This window comes from Suricata suricatta, chromosome 14 (genome assembly GCF_006229205.1).
Source record: "Suricata suricatta isolate VVHF042 chromosome 14, meerkat_22Aug2017_6uvM2_HiC, whole genome shotgun sequence".
Lineage (NCBI taxonomy): Eukaryota > Metazoa > Chordata > Mammalia > Carnivora > Herpestidae > Suricata > Suricata suricatta.
Genome location: NC_043713.1, coordinates 69,621,725 through 69,636,205, shown reverse-complemented (window position 1 = coordinate 69,636,205; position 14,481 = coordinate 69,621,725). Strand labels below are relative to the sequence as shown.

Here is a 14,481-nt window from a genome sequence, read left to right as displayed (position 1 = left end):
AGATGATAGATAGATAAATGATAAATAGATAGATAGATAGATAGATAGATAGATAGATAGATAGGCATTTATAGGTATAGATAATGGAATATTAGTCAGCCTTTAAAAAAATAAAAACCTGCCACGTGCAACAACATAGATGAACCTAGAAGACATTATGCGAAGTGAGATAAGCCAGATACAGAATGACAAAAAGCACACAATGTCGCTTACATGTGGAATCTAAACAAGTGGAACTCATACCAGCAGAGAGTACAATGGTGGTTTCCAGGAACGGGGGGTGGGGAAAATGGGAAGATTACAATGGGTACAACCTTTCAGTTATAAGATGAATACGTTCTGGAGAACTAATGTACACCAGGGAGATATAGTTAATAAGAATCTATGTTTAAAATTTGCTAATAGAATAGATCTCAAGTATTCCCATCAAAAAACAAGAAAACTATAATTATGTGAGGTGATGGTTATATTAACTAGTTTGGTTATGGTAATCACTTCACAGTGTAGCCATATAGCAGAACATCACATTATATACCTTACCTATATAATATTGTTATTTGTCAATCATACCTCAAAAAGCTGGAAAAAAAACACTCATACTGGGACTGCCTCAGAGACCTAGTCTATAAATGGGCCATTAGGAAGGATTATGGCATAATCCTTGATAATCCTAACTTCCATGAATTCAATTGTCTTCATCAGACATTTCTTGAGAACTGTCCATAGGCTACCAGTCCTGTGCTGAGCCTGAGGAATACAGAGATGAATCAAATATATTCCTATTGGAAGAATCTTTACTACTTTAGAATCAAGATTGTCTTACAAGGCAATCAAAAGAATCTAAAGTGATTTATTTGTCAAAAAAAAGAGTTGCATAAACACAAACTTATTAACTCAGAAAACTAGATGTTAACTGTTTATCCTGCTTTCTCTAGACCAGTTATACGCAAACAATACACCTCAATCTATTTAATTTACAACTATTTACTGAGTGTGTACTATGTGCCAGACAGTGCCCTCGTGCTTAGAAAACATCAGTGAAATAAGCAAAAGATCCCCTATACCTTGGAACTCACATTCTTATTTCATGAGATATAAAATAAATTACACATGTGGAAAAAGCGAATTATTAGGATGCTAGAAGGTGATCTGTGTTGGTCAGTAACAGAGCAGAGTATGGGACTCAGGAACAATCAGGTGATTTTATACCTTAGACCCATCAAAGGTCAGCTAATACTTCTTCAATCTTTCTCCTCCCTGACACACATGAGCATTGTCAGAAAGAAGTGAGTATGACCTGCAAGTGAAATCCCCCAACAGTCTCATTCCATACTTTGTCCTAGGAGCTTTAGGGGCATTACTAATAAGCAGAGGGAACTGGAGGACGAATATCATAACTCTTTGTTTTGCCCAACAAAAACTTCTTCAACAGAACAACTTATTAGGCTTTTCCCTCTCCACTTCTTTAAGTCTTCAGGAATCCAAGAGATTCCCCCCAAAGAAAGATGGTACAACATTGTTTCCTTTCTCCCAAATTTAGATTCTGGCTAATGATCTCTAAGTTTATATTTATAACTAAAGTTCTGTACTGGATCATTCTCAAATCACCAGGAAATTTGCAGGAAATGCTACATGATGATATGTGTTGACAGGCACATCAGTTGGTAAATGTTCCAGGTGACACTTTTGAATGACTCTGGTTTGGCAAGCCCTTGTGAATCATGGAGTCCAATTCCTAACTAATGTTTGCACTTTCATCTGGCCCCAGGACTTCGAGGTCTGATGCTGTCAGTCATGTTGGCCTCTCTCATGAGCTCCATGACCTCCATCTTCAACAGTGCTAGCACCCTCTTTACCATGGACCTGTACACCAAGATTAGAAAACAGGCATCAGATAAAGAGCTTCTTATAACAGGACGGTGAGAACATCCTGGTTTCTGTCTAAAAATTTATCTAGAAAGCTCAGAAATACAAGCAAACTAGAATTTTCTCATCCTTGGTTTTAGTGAAATGAATCATAGAATTCTAAAGTGGGAAAGGGACATTAAGAAGATATTTAATACAACTTTATTCCTTTCCAGATAGAAAACTCAGGGCCATACTTTTTTTTAATGTTTATTTATTTTTGAGAAAGAGAGTCACAGAGTGTGAATGGGGGAGGGTCAGAGAGAGAGGAAGACACAGAATCTGAAGCAGGCACCAGGCTCTGTGAGCTGTTAACACAGAGTCTGATGCAGGACTGGAACTCATGAACGGTGAGATCAGACCTGAGCCGAAGTCAGACGCTCAACCAACTGAGCCACCCAGGTGCCCTAGAGCCATACCTTGAAATAGTTGTTTTTAAGGATTTTCAAATGCCTCTGATTGTCTCTTATTTCTTTCTCCGCTAACACTCTCTTCCAACCATACCTTCATGAAACTTCAGTGGTTTTCATGGGGTATAAAGTTTCCACCTACTCTGATAGGTTAAAGCAGTCTCTGGAAGTTTCCATGTATATCTCATGAAGGAAGTCACAGATTAAGTTATCCACACACCACTACACAGCAGTTTATCAACTGCGCTCATTAAGAGATGCAGTATCAAGAGGGGGCACCTGGGTGACTCAGTCGGTTAAGCATCTGTCTTCAGTTCAAGCCCCACGTCAGGCTCTGTGCTGACAGCTCAGAGCCTGGAGCCTGCTTTGGATTCTGTGTCTCCCTCTCTCTCTGCCCCTCCCCTGCTCATGCTCTGTCTCTCTCCATCTCTCAAAACTAAATAAATGTTAAAAAAAATTTTTTAAAGAAATGGAGTATCAATAGAAACTATCTATATAAAAGGTACTGCTTTGCTGAAGACAGTAACAATCATTTAGTAAATTAGGCATGTGCAAGTTAAATTCCAAGAGCTCACTTGGTCCAGATCTTGACTCTAGATGCTATAAGACAGGAAGAACAGTAAAGCATCTTTGTTTCTGTGGTAGAGAAAGTGTTGGACCTGAATTCAGTAAGCCCATGATGCAGAAGTCCAGCAAGAGGTATATGACATTGGGAATAAATGCCCTTTAAGTCTCAATTTTAAATTAATGAGCTTCTCTCTCTCTCTCTCTCTCTCTCTCTCTCTCTCTCTCTCTCTCATTAAAAGCTAAATATGTCCCAGAATACAAATATGCAAAAGGACATATATGTAAAAACTAATTTCCTGCTTTGTGGGATTTATGCTTTTTTTGGCAAGATAGACAATAAATAAATATGTTCTATAATCTGATGACAAAAGTGCCAGAAAGAAAATTAAAGTGGGATTAAAGATCGGGGATACTTAAGACAGGTGTTCAGGGAGTCCTTTCTGGGAAGGTGGCCTTCAAGCACAGCCCTGAAGGAAGTGTGGGAGTGAGCCCTGTGGCTCTGTCAGGATGGAACAGTAAGTGCTGAATTCTTACAAAAGTCATGTGTGTGGTGTATTTGAGGACAGCAAGAGTGAGGTTGGCACATATGAGTGAGTGGAAGAGTGATAAGAAACATGATCTGAAAGATAGCTAGAGATGAAATTATGTAGGACCATTTAAGCCATAACAAGACTTTGGATTTTATTCCACATTCGATAGAAAACAACTGAAGATAAGCAAGCAAGGGATGTACATGTCTTGCTTTCCAATGATGGTAACAAGGAGAACAAGGACCATGGGTATTATTTATTGAATCCTTACTATACTCTAGGCATCATGCTCAGACTTTCTGTGGTTTATCACATTTAATTAGTACAAGGTTGCAGAAGTTTTGCAGACTTTCAGTGAGACACTTGTGCCTCAGTCTCCTGCCCAAATGCCTGTCCCCCATTTCTCCCAGCCCCCACCTCCCTGTTTCAGGTGAGCACAGAGAAGTAATGACCTTTCACAGACAGTCCAGTAAGTTATATTTGTTTATTCACACAATAAGTACAGATATTAAGCTTATCATTAGTCATTCTCCCTGCACCCCAGGACTTTTAAAAGGTTTTTTACTAACTCCTTCTACCTGCCAGAGTACTCAAGTAGTAAAATGCACAAATTAGCATTTCTGGTCAACTCACTCAGCATTCTAGGATAAAGGATATTTTAATTCTAACCTGTGCAAACTGACGTAGTTTCTCTCAAGCTAGGGAAAAAAAGGATCAGAATGGGGATCTGTTTTCTTTATCATACAAACAATTACTTACTCGTAGAAATAGTGTGGTGTTTCTTCCTAATCGCCATATTACATAAATTGCACTAGAGAATTATTAACAATTGCTGACATTTGAACTGTTTTATGAATGGTTATTTAGCTTTCTAGTTGAAGCTATTACTACTAATTACAGAGAAGCAATTGCTTTATTGGCATTTTACTAACCTTTGGTCATTAAACATGCCATGGCTTCATGTGAGGTCAAAGAGTATGATTTTATTTGGAAAGTCAATGAATAGCCACAAGAATCAAGAACTTTAAAGCACAATGGAAGTACCTATAATGCTTTTGTTTAATATTTAAATCATTTTTCTCTCTCCCCAGGCTATTTATCATTCTATTAATTGTCATCAGCATTTTGTGGGTCCCATTAGTGCAAGTATCTCAAAATGGACAACTATTCCATTATATAGAATCAATTTCTAGCTATCTTGGGCCTCCAATTGGAGCTGTCTTCCTGCTTGCCATCTTCTGTAAAAGAGTCAATGAACAGGTAAGTAAAAATCAGAAAACTTCTTTGCTGCTGGAGTAAGAATATTTTATTTCTTTCACTGGTAGGAAGATGCATTTTTTCACCCTGTTTATACAACTCAAAGCCCATCTCAATTTTAATTGTAGTCAGTTATAATTCCTGTGTAAATACATTAAGGTGTAAAAATACATGGGGCATGCTTATAGTACAGTCCATATATTTTTTACAAAGTATTATATACATATATGACACAGTGCTAAGGAACACAAGTTTTGGAGTAACAGAATCCAATCCTGGCTCTACCATTTTATATCATTGTGATCTTAAGCAAAACCTTTGATTCCGTGTAGAATGAAGATAATCACAGTTCCTACCTTATAGGATTGCTTTAAGGATTAAAAGGGATTTATTTTAATTTTTTTATGTTTACTTATTTTTGAAAGTTAGAGTGAGAGAAAGCATGAGCAGGGGAGGAGTAGAGAGAGAGGGAGAAACTGAATATGAAGCAAGGCTCCAGGCTCTGAGCTGTTAGCACAGAGCCCAACACAGGTCTCAAACCCACAAACTTTGAGATCATGACCTGAGCCAAAGTTGGACGCTCAACTGAGCCACCCAAGTGTCCCAAAAGGGATATATTTTAATGTGAAGTGCTTAGAAGAAAACCTCCCACTCTAGTAACAATTAAAAACAATTAAAAATATGTTAATTTCTATTATAATATATGTAACTGGTTATTTTGGATCATGATCATTTAATTCCTTAATTGTTTCTAGCTGTTAATTATAATTTTGAAATGAAGAATAAGTACAGAGAGGATATATGTGCTTTTCAAATGTTATTTAATATTATAAGTGGTATTTTGGGAGTCAGACCCAGGTCTTCCTCCAACTAAAGCTTATGCTTTTAATTTCTATGCAATATCATTTCCCCTGAACATAATATCTTGATCAGAGGAATAAGGAACACGTTTCCAACCCCACCAGCTTCTCAGAGAAAATAGATGTTTTTAATTGCCAAAAGCCTAATAGAGCTATCATAACTATCTTATATCAACTCTGTAAATTATGTAACTAATCCATAGTTCTGTTTATTCTATAAAATAAGTCACAACTTTTAAAATCTATATATAAAATAAAATTGAAATAAGCTTGCAGCAGAGAATACAGTAGTGTCCTGGAGTAGTATCTAATGCAATGAAATTTCAGGATCACTAATATACACATGTATTTGTACCTTTTCCTTGTTTTCATGACTTTGTACTCAAGGTTAGCCATTATTGGTTCTCAGTGGAGAAAGTAGGCAGGATGATGATTATTACCTACTCAAATGAGCTTTCATCTTTTCTAGATACTCTGGTTTTATTCTTGTTTCTTTTGCAGGGAGCCTTCTGGGGTCTAGTTGTTGGACTTGTGATTGGTCTCATTCGCATGATTGCAGAGTTTGCCTATGGAACAGGAAGTTGCTTGGCTGCCAGCAACTGTCCCAAGGTCATCTGTGGAGTGCACTATCTGTACTTTGCCATTATCCTTTTTTTTGTTTCCATACTAGTCATCTTGGGAATTTCCCTGTTAACAAAACCCATTCCTGACGTACATGTGAGTACTCATTTTATTTGTTTTTTTTTTAAATAATTTATTGTCAAATTGGTTTCCATATAACACCCAGTGCTTCTCCCCACAAGTGCCCCCCACCATGACCATCACCCCCTCCCACTCTCCCCCTCCCCCTTCAGTTCATGGTTCGTTTTCAGTATTCAGTAGTCTCCCTTGATCTGTGTCCCTCACTCTCCCCCACTCTCTTTCCCCCTTCCTCTCCCCATGGTCCCCTGCCAGGTCTCTCCTGTTAGACCTATGAATGCAAACATATGTTATCTATCTTTCTCTGCCTGACTTATTTCATTTAGCATGACACCCTCAAGGTCCATCCACTTTGCTACAAATGGCCATATATCATTCTTCCTCATTGTCATGTAATACTCCATTGTGCATATATACCACATCTTCTTGATCCATTCATCAGTTGAGGGACATTTAGGCTCTTTCCATGATTTGGCTATTGTAGAAAGTGCCGCTACATGCTCATGGATTGGAAGAATAAACATTTTAAAACAAGAATTCTTGGGGCGCCTGGGTAGCTCAGTCAGCTAAGTGACCAATTCTTGATTTGGGCTCAGGTCATGATCCCAGGGTCATGAGATCAAGCTCTGTGTCAGTCTCTGCACTGGGCATGGAGCCTGCTTGGGATTCTCTCTCTCTCTCTCTCTCTCTCTCTCTGCTCTCTCTCTCTCTCTCTCTCTCTCTCGCTCGCTCCCTCGCTCCCTCCCTCTGCCCTTCTCCCCTCTTTCTCTAAATAAGTAAATAAATAAGAGTTCTTTGCCTTCCAGAGTATTAGGAAATGGGCTTCATCCTCAAAAAACTTCACAATGCACTTGGGAGATAAATCTTTATCTTTTTATAAGATAGCAGGAAGAGAGTTACCATTGTTGCTTAAGAGATTGGAAGAGACTTCACAGAAGAGCTGTCATCTGGGCTGGGACTATTTGGGGATGAGTAGAATTTCATGTACAATACAAACACCAATAGAGATTTTAAAAAATAAAAAGTACATAATACCAGGTGGTTGGAAAAAGAAATAGAATGAGATGCCTTTCAAATTGGCAAAAAGGTTTAATATGAATATGTCTAATGTTGGTAAGGATGTTGGAAAATGTCCACTCTTCAAAATCATTGGTAATGTATGAATTTGATAATTTGTAGGAGGATGATTAGGGAATATGTATCAATTAAAATTAAAATTCTCATACCTTATGAACCAACTATCCCATTTCTAGGAATTTATTGTGTAGAAATACTTACACAAGTAGGAAAAACATATGTATAAAGATTTTCTCTGCAAAATGTTTCTAGTAGAAAAAGATGGAGACAACCCAAATTTCCATTGCTAGTGAGATGGATACACAGTAGTGCACTAAATATCATGCAGTTGTTCAAAAACCTGAGGAGCTCTATCATTTGCTTTTTTAAATGTCCATGATATGGCTAAGTAAGGAAAAACTTGCAGAATAATATAGTATTATATAATATCACTTTTTGAAAATAAAACACACACACACACACACACACACACATTTGTCTAACAATGGAAAAAATACCTTAAAGCATATACACCAGAAACTTTCAATAAAAGGTATCGCTAGGGGAAACACTATAGAGGAGCAGCAAATATTAGTCATTTTTAACTTAAATATTGCTTATATACTAACACTATTTGAATGTATTACTAACATGCATAACTTTTATTTATTTTGCATTTATCACTCAGTCTTTGAAGCAATATCTATTTGCATATCCCCTTAGAAAGTAGTAAATATTATTCATGGATGGGGAAACCTGAAATACAGAATGGTTTAAATTACTTTATCAAAGACATGTCACCAGAAGTCAAATTAAATATTTGTGTTGAATATTGGGAGTTGAATGAAAAAAAAACCCACTAGAATATATATTACATTTTTCAAAGAAATATAAATATTAAGCTTTTTGGCAATAAAAATAACCATAATTATTATTTTTTAAATGTGTGTAAAGGACCAATAAGAACATTTATGTTTATGTTTCATAAATATACTGTGAGGTTTGAATTTTCAATATAGACTGATAAGTATCAATAGTCACATCAGAGAAAGTCGTGAGTAGTGTTGTGGATCTAACCTAGCAGTGCAGTAAAAAGAAATCTCAGCATGATACTTTTTTTGCAATACTAAAAAGTACCTTGTCCAAGTTAGAACAAAAATTCAAGGAGCCCCAGTAAAAGGATTTCAGCAAGAAAGTAGATACTGTATAAGAAAGGTTAAGATTAAGAACCTTATGAAGGTGTAATTAGGAATCTTAGTGGTAAGGTGGAAGCATATGCTTGTTATGCCAAAAATAAATTTTAAAAAGCCAATTATAAATTCTAGTATATCTGTACAAGAAAGTCATTAGTCAAATATGAGGCCAATTAAAACGAAGCATGACTTTGGGCATATGATTAGTTATAATTTTGAAACCCAGTTGACACTTGGAACCCTTTCCTTAGAATGACCGATGGCTGATATTCGTTCATTGTGTCCAATCACATGTCTTGGGTCTATGGCATAGAAAAAAAGTTACATAATAGCATAAATTGCTATTCTTAAATATTTAGTCAACATACAAACATGGAAATATTAATCACATTTATAGGAAACAATTCAATTCTATAAAGCTGATAACCGTTTTAAAATAATGATACAGTTGACAAAAGCTTGGAGGTTGGCTGGAAAATGGGTATAAAAGAGCACAAATTGTTATCAGAACTTAATAGTAGTACATAGATACTATCTAAACATGAGGGATCCAGAAATGGAGCTAAAAAAATATTTTATTTTTTTTAAACATTTATTTACTTTTGTAACCACTAGTAATATGATGCAGCTAATAACAGCTGAATGATAAGGACAATGAGTGAAGCAGGGGGTATATGTAAGTTAGATAAATATTTGACTTTTATGAAATTATAAATCCAGAAGTAAGAGTTTTAAGAATATTGCTTAAGATGGGACACCTGAGTGGCTCAGTCGATTAAGCACCCAACTTCAACTCAGGTCATGATCTCATGGCTTTTGGGTTCAGGCTGTGCTGACAGCTCTGAGCCTAGAGCCTGCTTCTGATTCTGTCTTCCTCTCTTTCTGCCCCTACCCCACTCACACTCTGTCTCTCTAGGTCTTTCAAAAATGAATAAACATTTTTAAAAATTAAGGAATATTACTTAAGAGTATTTAATAACTACTATAAGAGTTTAAGACATAAATAATTTTAAATGGTTAGTGTGCTTTTGTGAATTATTATGGTAGGAGACTTTTTCTTTGTTACAGATACTGTGTGATGTCATTTGATTTTCTTGCACTAAACAATAAATGAATGTACCATCGTATTATTTAAACATTTGCTCATCACTAATGTGCTTGTCTATGGTCTTTGTGTAGCTGTATCGTCTGTGCTGGGCTCTTCGGAACAGTACCGAGGAACGAATTGATTTAGATGCCGAAGAGAAAAGACATGAAGAAGCTGATAATGATGTCGATGAAGGTTAATATCTGGTTTACATTTCGTTTTCATGTAGAAATTCTGTGTTCCTGAATTGGTTTCATGTTTGCTTTATTTTTTTGTTTTGCCACTAAATTCAGTTTCCGAAAAAGCTATTAGATTTATGGTAAACTGAAACATTAAAATCTTATTTTCCCCAAAACCAAGACAATTCATTACAAATGAAATATACCTATTCATCTGCCTGTCCATCAATCTGTCTGTCCATTCAACCATCATCCATCCATGGATCTGTGTACCAGCTCTGATGTGAAAATCAATTCCAGTGTCTCCTATTCCTAGTCACATACTAAGTGTTCAAGAAATCACTCTTGATTGATAGTGATTAAGCATCTAGCATCTAGTCCCACCTTTTTCCTTCTGAAGCAAGCTCTGTAATGACAACAGAAGGCCTGACGTGGGGCTCAAACTTCATTTCTCACTATTCCCTCCAATATACCATCCATTCCAGCCAGGCAGATTTCCTCACCATCCCCTCATGTGTACAAGCTCTTAGAATATTTCTACTTCCTCACTAAGAAAGAAAAAAAAAATGGCTTATTCTTTGCAACTAGGTTCTAATTTCATTTCCTTCATGGAAACTTCTTTAGCATCCACCCCCATGGCTCTTTGTTTGCCTGGCATTTTAAAAAGTTTTTTGTTTTATTTTTGAGAGAGAGAGAGAGAGAGAGAGAGCGCACATACCAGTGGGAGAGGGGCAGACAGAGAGAGGTAAACAGACCATCTAAACCAAGCTCTGTAATGACAACAGAAAGCCTAATGTGGGGCTCAAACCTACAAACTGTGAGAACATGACCTGAGCCAAAGTCGGATGCTCAACCCACTGAGCCACTCAGGCACCCCTACCTTGTATTTTTAAAACTATTGACAAAGTTTAACACTTCAGGATATGTTGTCTGGAACTCTACATTAATTGTTTCATTTGATTTGGCTTGGGTTCTTCAACTTGAAGGAAGGATAAATGCTTTCTACTGTTTTTGGATTTTTATATCAGTATTCCTGAGTAAAACTGGCCTATATGGTTTTCTTTTTTTGTACTTTGGTTTTGGTATTAAGATGGTGCTCTTGGGGCATTTAGGTGGCTCGGTCAGTTAAGTGTCTGACTCTTGATTTTGACTCAGATCATGATCTCAGGGTTATGAGATGGAGCCCTGCATTAGGCTCCATGCTGGGCTTCATGCTGGACATGGAGCCTGCGTGCACTCTCTCTCTCTCTCTTTCTCTCTCTCTCTCTCTCTCTCTCTCTCTCTCTCTCTCTCTCTCTCTCTCAAAAAAAATAGATCATAGGAGCGCCTGGGTGGCTCAGTCAGTTTCAGTTAAGTGTCTGGCTTCAGCTCAGGTCATGATCTCATGGTTCGCGGGTTCAAGCCCCGCGTGGGGCTCTGTACTGACAGCTCAGAACCTGGAACCTGTCTTCGGATTCTGTGTCTCCCTCTCTCTCTGACCCTCCCCTGCTCGCACTGTCTCTCTCTGTCTCTCAAAAATAAATAAAAAACATTAAAAAAAATTAAAGATCATAGTGTTCTATGATAGAACATAGTGTTCATTCATAGAATGAATTGGAGATATTTCAATACAAGTGGAATGACATCTGCATCAAAATTTTGGTATTTTGCCAGTAATAGCATTAGGCATTAGGAGGCCTGGTGAATGTGTGTGTGTGTGTGTGTGTGTGTGTGTGAGAGAGAGAGAGAGAGAGAGAGGCTTTTAAACTGATTAAATTTGTGTTTAATCAATGCCTATAGAGCTATTAGAGTTTCCATTTTTTGGTTAATCAGTTTGGGAAAATTATATTTTCTAGGATTGCATCCTTTTAGTACACCATTTAAATATAATGGCATGAAGTTATTTTTATTACTTAGTGGCTTTTCTGTCCCTACTACCTCTGTAGTTATGCCTTCCCTTTTATTCCTTATATAATTATTTATGATGTCTCTTTTTTCTTGATGAATTTCACTAAAGACTAGTCTATTTTACTTCCCTTAAAGAACTAACTTGGGCTTTGTTATTTTTCTCTACTGTTACCCTTTTCTATTTTATTACTTTCTGTCTCATTTATATACCCTTCCATTTACATTATTTGGGTTTATTCTGTTATTTTTTCGAACTTAAAATGAATATTATTTCATTAATTTTCAGCCTTCAGCTTCCCTTTTTTTTATAATATAAATAAGTAAGTCTATGCATTTTCCTCAAAGTGATGTTTCTGCTGCATCTCACATCTATTATTATAATGTAAAGTCTTCTTTACCATTCATTTATAAGAATAGCCTCACATTCATTATGGTTTTGTATAGACATTTGAATTTGGAAGTATGTTTTAAATTTTCTAATGCAGGAACAAATCGTGTTGTACTTAGAGCTTTTGTATTTTTGCCAATTTACCTTCGGGATGGACTTTGAGAAGTTTGAATCTTGGGTCAAAGTGTTAATGCCAATGCAATTTTGCTGTAGACTGCCAAATTCCTATCCATGAAAGTTGAACCTTGCTTTCTTAGCAACAATGTGTGAGAGTACCTACTTCCACACAGACTAACATAGTATATTGTGAAACTTTTTTAAATATTTTATTTATTTTTGAGACAGAGAGAGAGGGAGAGAGAGAGAGAGAGAGCATGCACGCCCACACAAGAGGGAGAAGAGCAGAGAGAGCCAGAGACACAGAATCCAAAACAGGCTCCAGGCTCTGAGCTGTCAGCACAGAGCCTGATCCGGGGCTCGAACCCATGAACTGTGAGATCATGACCTGAGCCAAAGTCGGGCGCTTAACTGACTGAGCCACGAGGCACCCCAATTGTGAAACTATTTAATTTTTGTCACTGACAGATGAGTAGTAGTATCTCAATGTCATTTTTTTTAATTTGTCTCTATCAAGAAAATTTAAGAACTGTTTGTCTGTGTATGTATACATGTCTACATGGGGTTGTTGGTAGTATTTTATTCTCTACTTTAAAAGCCCACTGTATATTAGGGATATTAAACCTTTTGTAGTGTAAGATGCAAATGTTTTTATCTTTTTTATGTTTTATTATTCATTTTTGAGAGAGAGAGGCAGAGTATGAGTGGGGGAGGGACAGAGAGAGAGAGAGAGACACACAGAGTCCGAAGCAGCTCCAGCCTCTGAGCTGTCAACACAAACTAGGACGTGGGACCCAAACTCAGGAACCAGGAGATCATGACCTGAGCTGAAGTCGGAGTCTTAACCTACTAAGCCAACCGGATGCCTCAAGATGCAAATGTTTTTCCTCAGTTTGTCAGCTTTTACTTTGTTTATTGTATTTTTCTTGGTTGTATTGTACTGTATTGACATAAGTTATGCAAAAGTTTTCTATTTGTATTTAATCAACGTTATCTATATTTTTTTCAGGGATTCCTCCAGCACTTACAAGTGGTTCTACTCATTCTTTACAGAATTTGTACTCCATTGACAGGAATATTATTTCCCATTTTTTATGATCATTCGCTTAACTTTCTTTGTTTCAGATAATCCTGAAGAACCTCATGGATGTCTCAGGAAAGCTTATGACTTATTCTGCGGTTTGCAGAAGAAAAGCCCCAAGTTGAGCAAAGAAGAGGAAGAAGCCCAGAAAAAGAAGCTGACAGACACATCTGAGAAGCCTTTAGGGAGGGTTATAGTGAATGTCAATGCCATTCTTCTCCTTGCAGTGGCTGTCTTTGTCTATGGCTATTTTGCCTGACATCTCTCTGTGCCACTAATTATTTATTAAGCAAAAGATCATTTTATTGATTTTTTCACTCTTAGAGTTTGTTGTGTTTCAGAAGAGAGATAACTGCAAAAGGGAGGAGGCAGTTGGTAATTTTATCATATGAGATGACTAGATTATAGATCTGATTTTTAGTTTTTGTTGTTCTCTTGTGTCAATAAAAAAAGTTAATAATTTAGAAAGCCAGGGAGCTGACTCTGTAGTTTTGTGTAAACTCGAAGCATTGTGTCTAAATTTTTTTATGGCTCACCAGGTAGTTTCCCTACCTTACACTTGCTTTCTATTTCCAGCGATTTCCACTTAGAAGAAACGCCTCTCCCAACCTTGCCTCACATAGTAACCTCCTCACCAATAACAGTGACATTTTCCTCTCAACTTCACTTTACTGACCTCAAGGAAAATAGAAATATTTACTAAGAGTTGAGGGGAAGTGAGCTAGAAACGTCTGTTGTAAATATTTTTATGAATTTACTGGAAATTATTAGCTTAGGTCTTAAATAAAACCATCCCACTAAATGATAGCATGTTAAGCCACTGATTTCTTAAACTACTTTATAAAAATAGAATTCATCTAAAAATATAATGCACCTACCTAGAGTGTACAATTCAGAATATTTTAGAATATTCACAGGGTTATTCAACAATTACCACAATCCAATTTTAGATATTAACATTAATTTATTTATTGGCATTGTTACTTGAATATATATTTCTCTAACTTTATTTCTGTGTTATTTTGACATTCTAAAGGACAGTTATCTCTTTGTAGGATTATATGTAGTTTTAAAATACACCTTTCTAAAAGTAAATCAGAACATTAAAATACTTTTTAAAAATTGTGTAATAAACATCTATCATATTGTTACAAAATTCAATCAATGCTTTGTTCTATAGAATTAAATATAATCGTCTCCACTGACAATCTATCAATCCCATCTACCTCCCACTGACTTTACAGAAGCATAACTTTTAATAGTTT

General features: G+C 36.4%; 1 protein-coding gene across 1 annotated transcript in view; it reads left to right on the top strand.

The window, feature by feature from the left end:
• The window catches only part of LOC115277834 (solute carrier family 5 member 4), a 41,103-nt gene extending 27,628 nt beyond the window's left edge, over window positions 1–13,475 (top strand). The window contains exons 11-15 of the mRNA XM_029922234.1: window positions 1,769–1,919; window positions 4,504–4,672; window positions 6,031–6,246; window positions 9,657–9,759; window positions 13,261–13,475. Coding sequence (XP_029778094.1) covers window positions 1,769–1,919; window positions 4,504–4,672; window positions 6,031–6,246; window positions 9,657–9,759; window positions 13,261–13,475 — 854 coding nt within the window. The remainder of the gene's footprint in view (window positions 1–1,768; window positions 1,920–4,503; window positions 4,673–6,030; window positions 6,247–9,656; window positions 9,760–13,260) is intronic.
• Window positions 13,476–14,481: the final 1,006 nt, after the last annotated feature.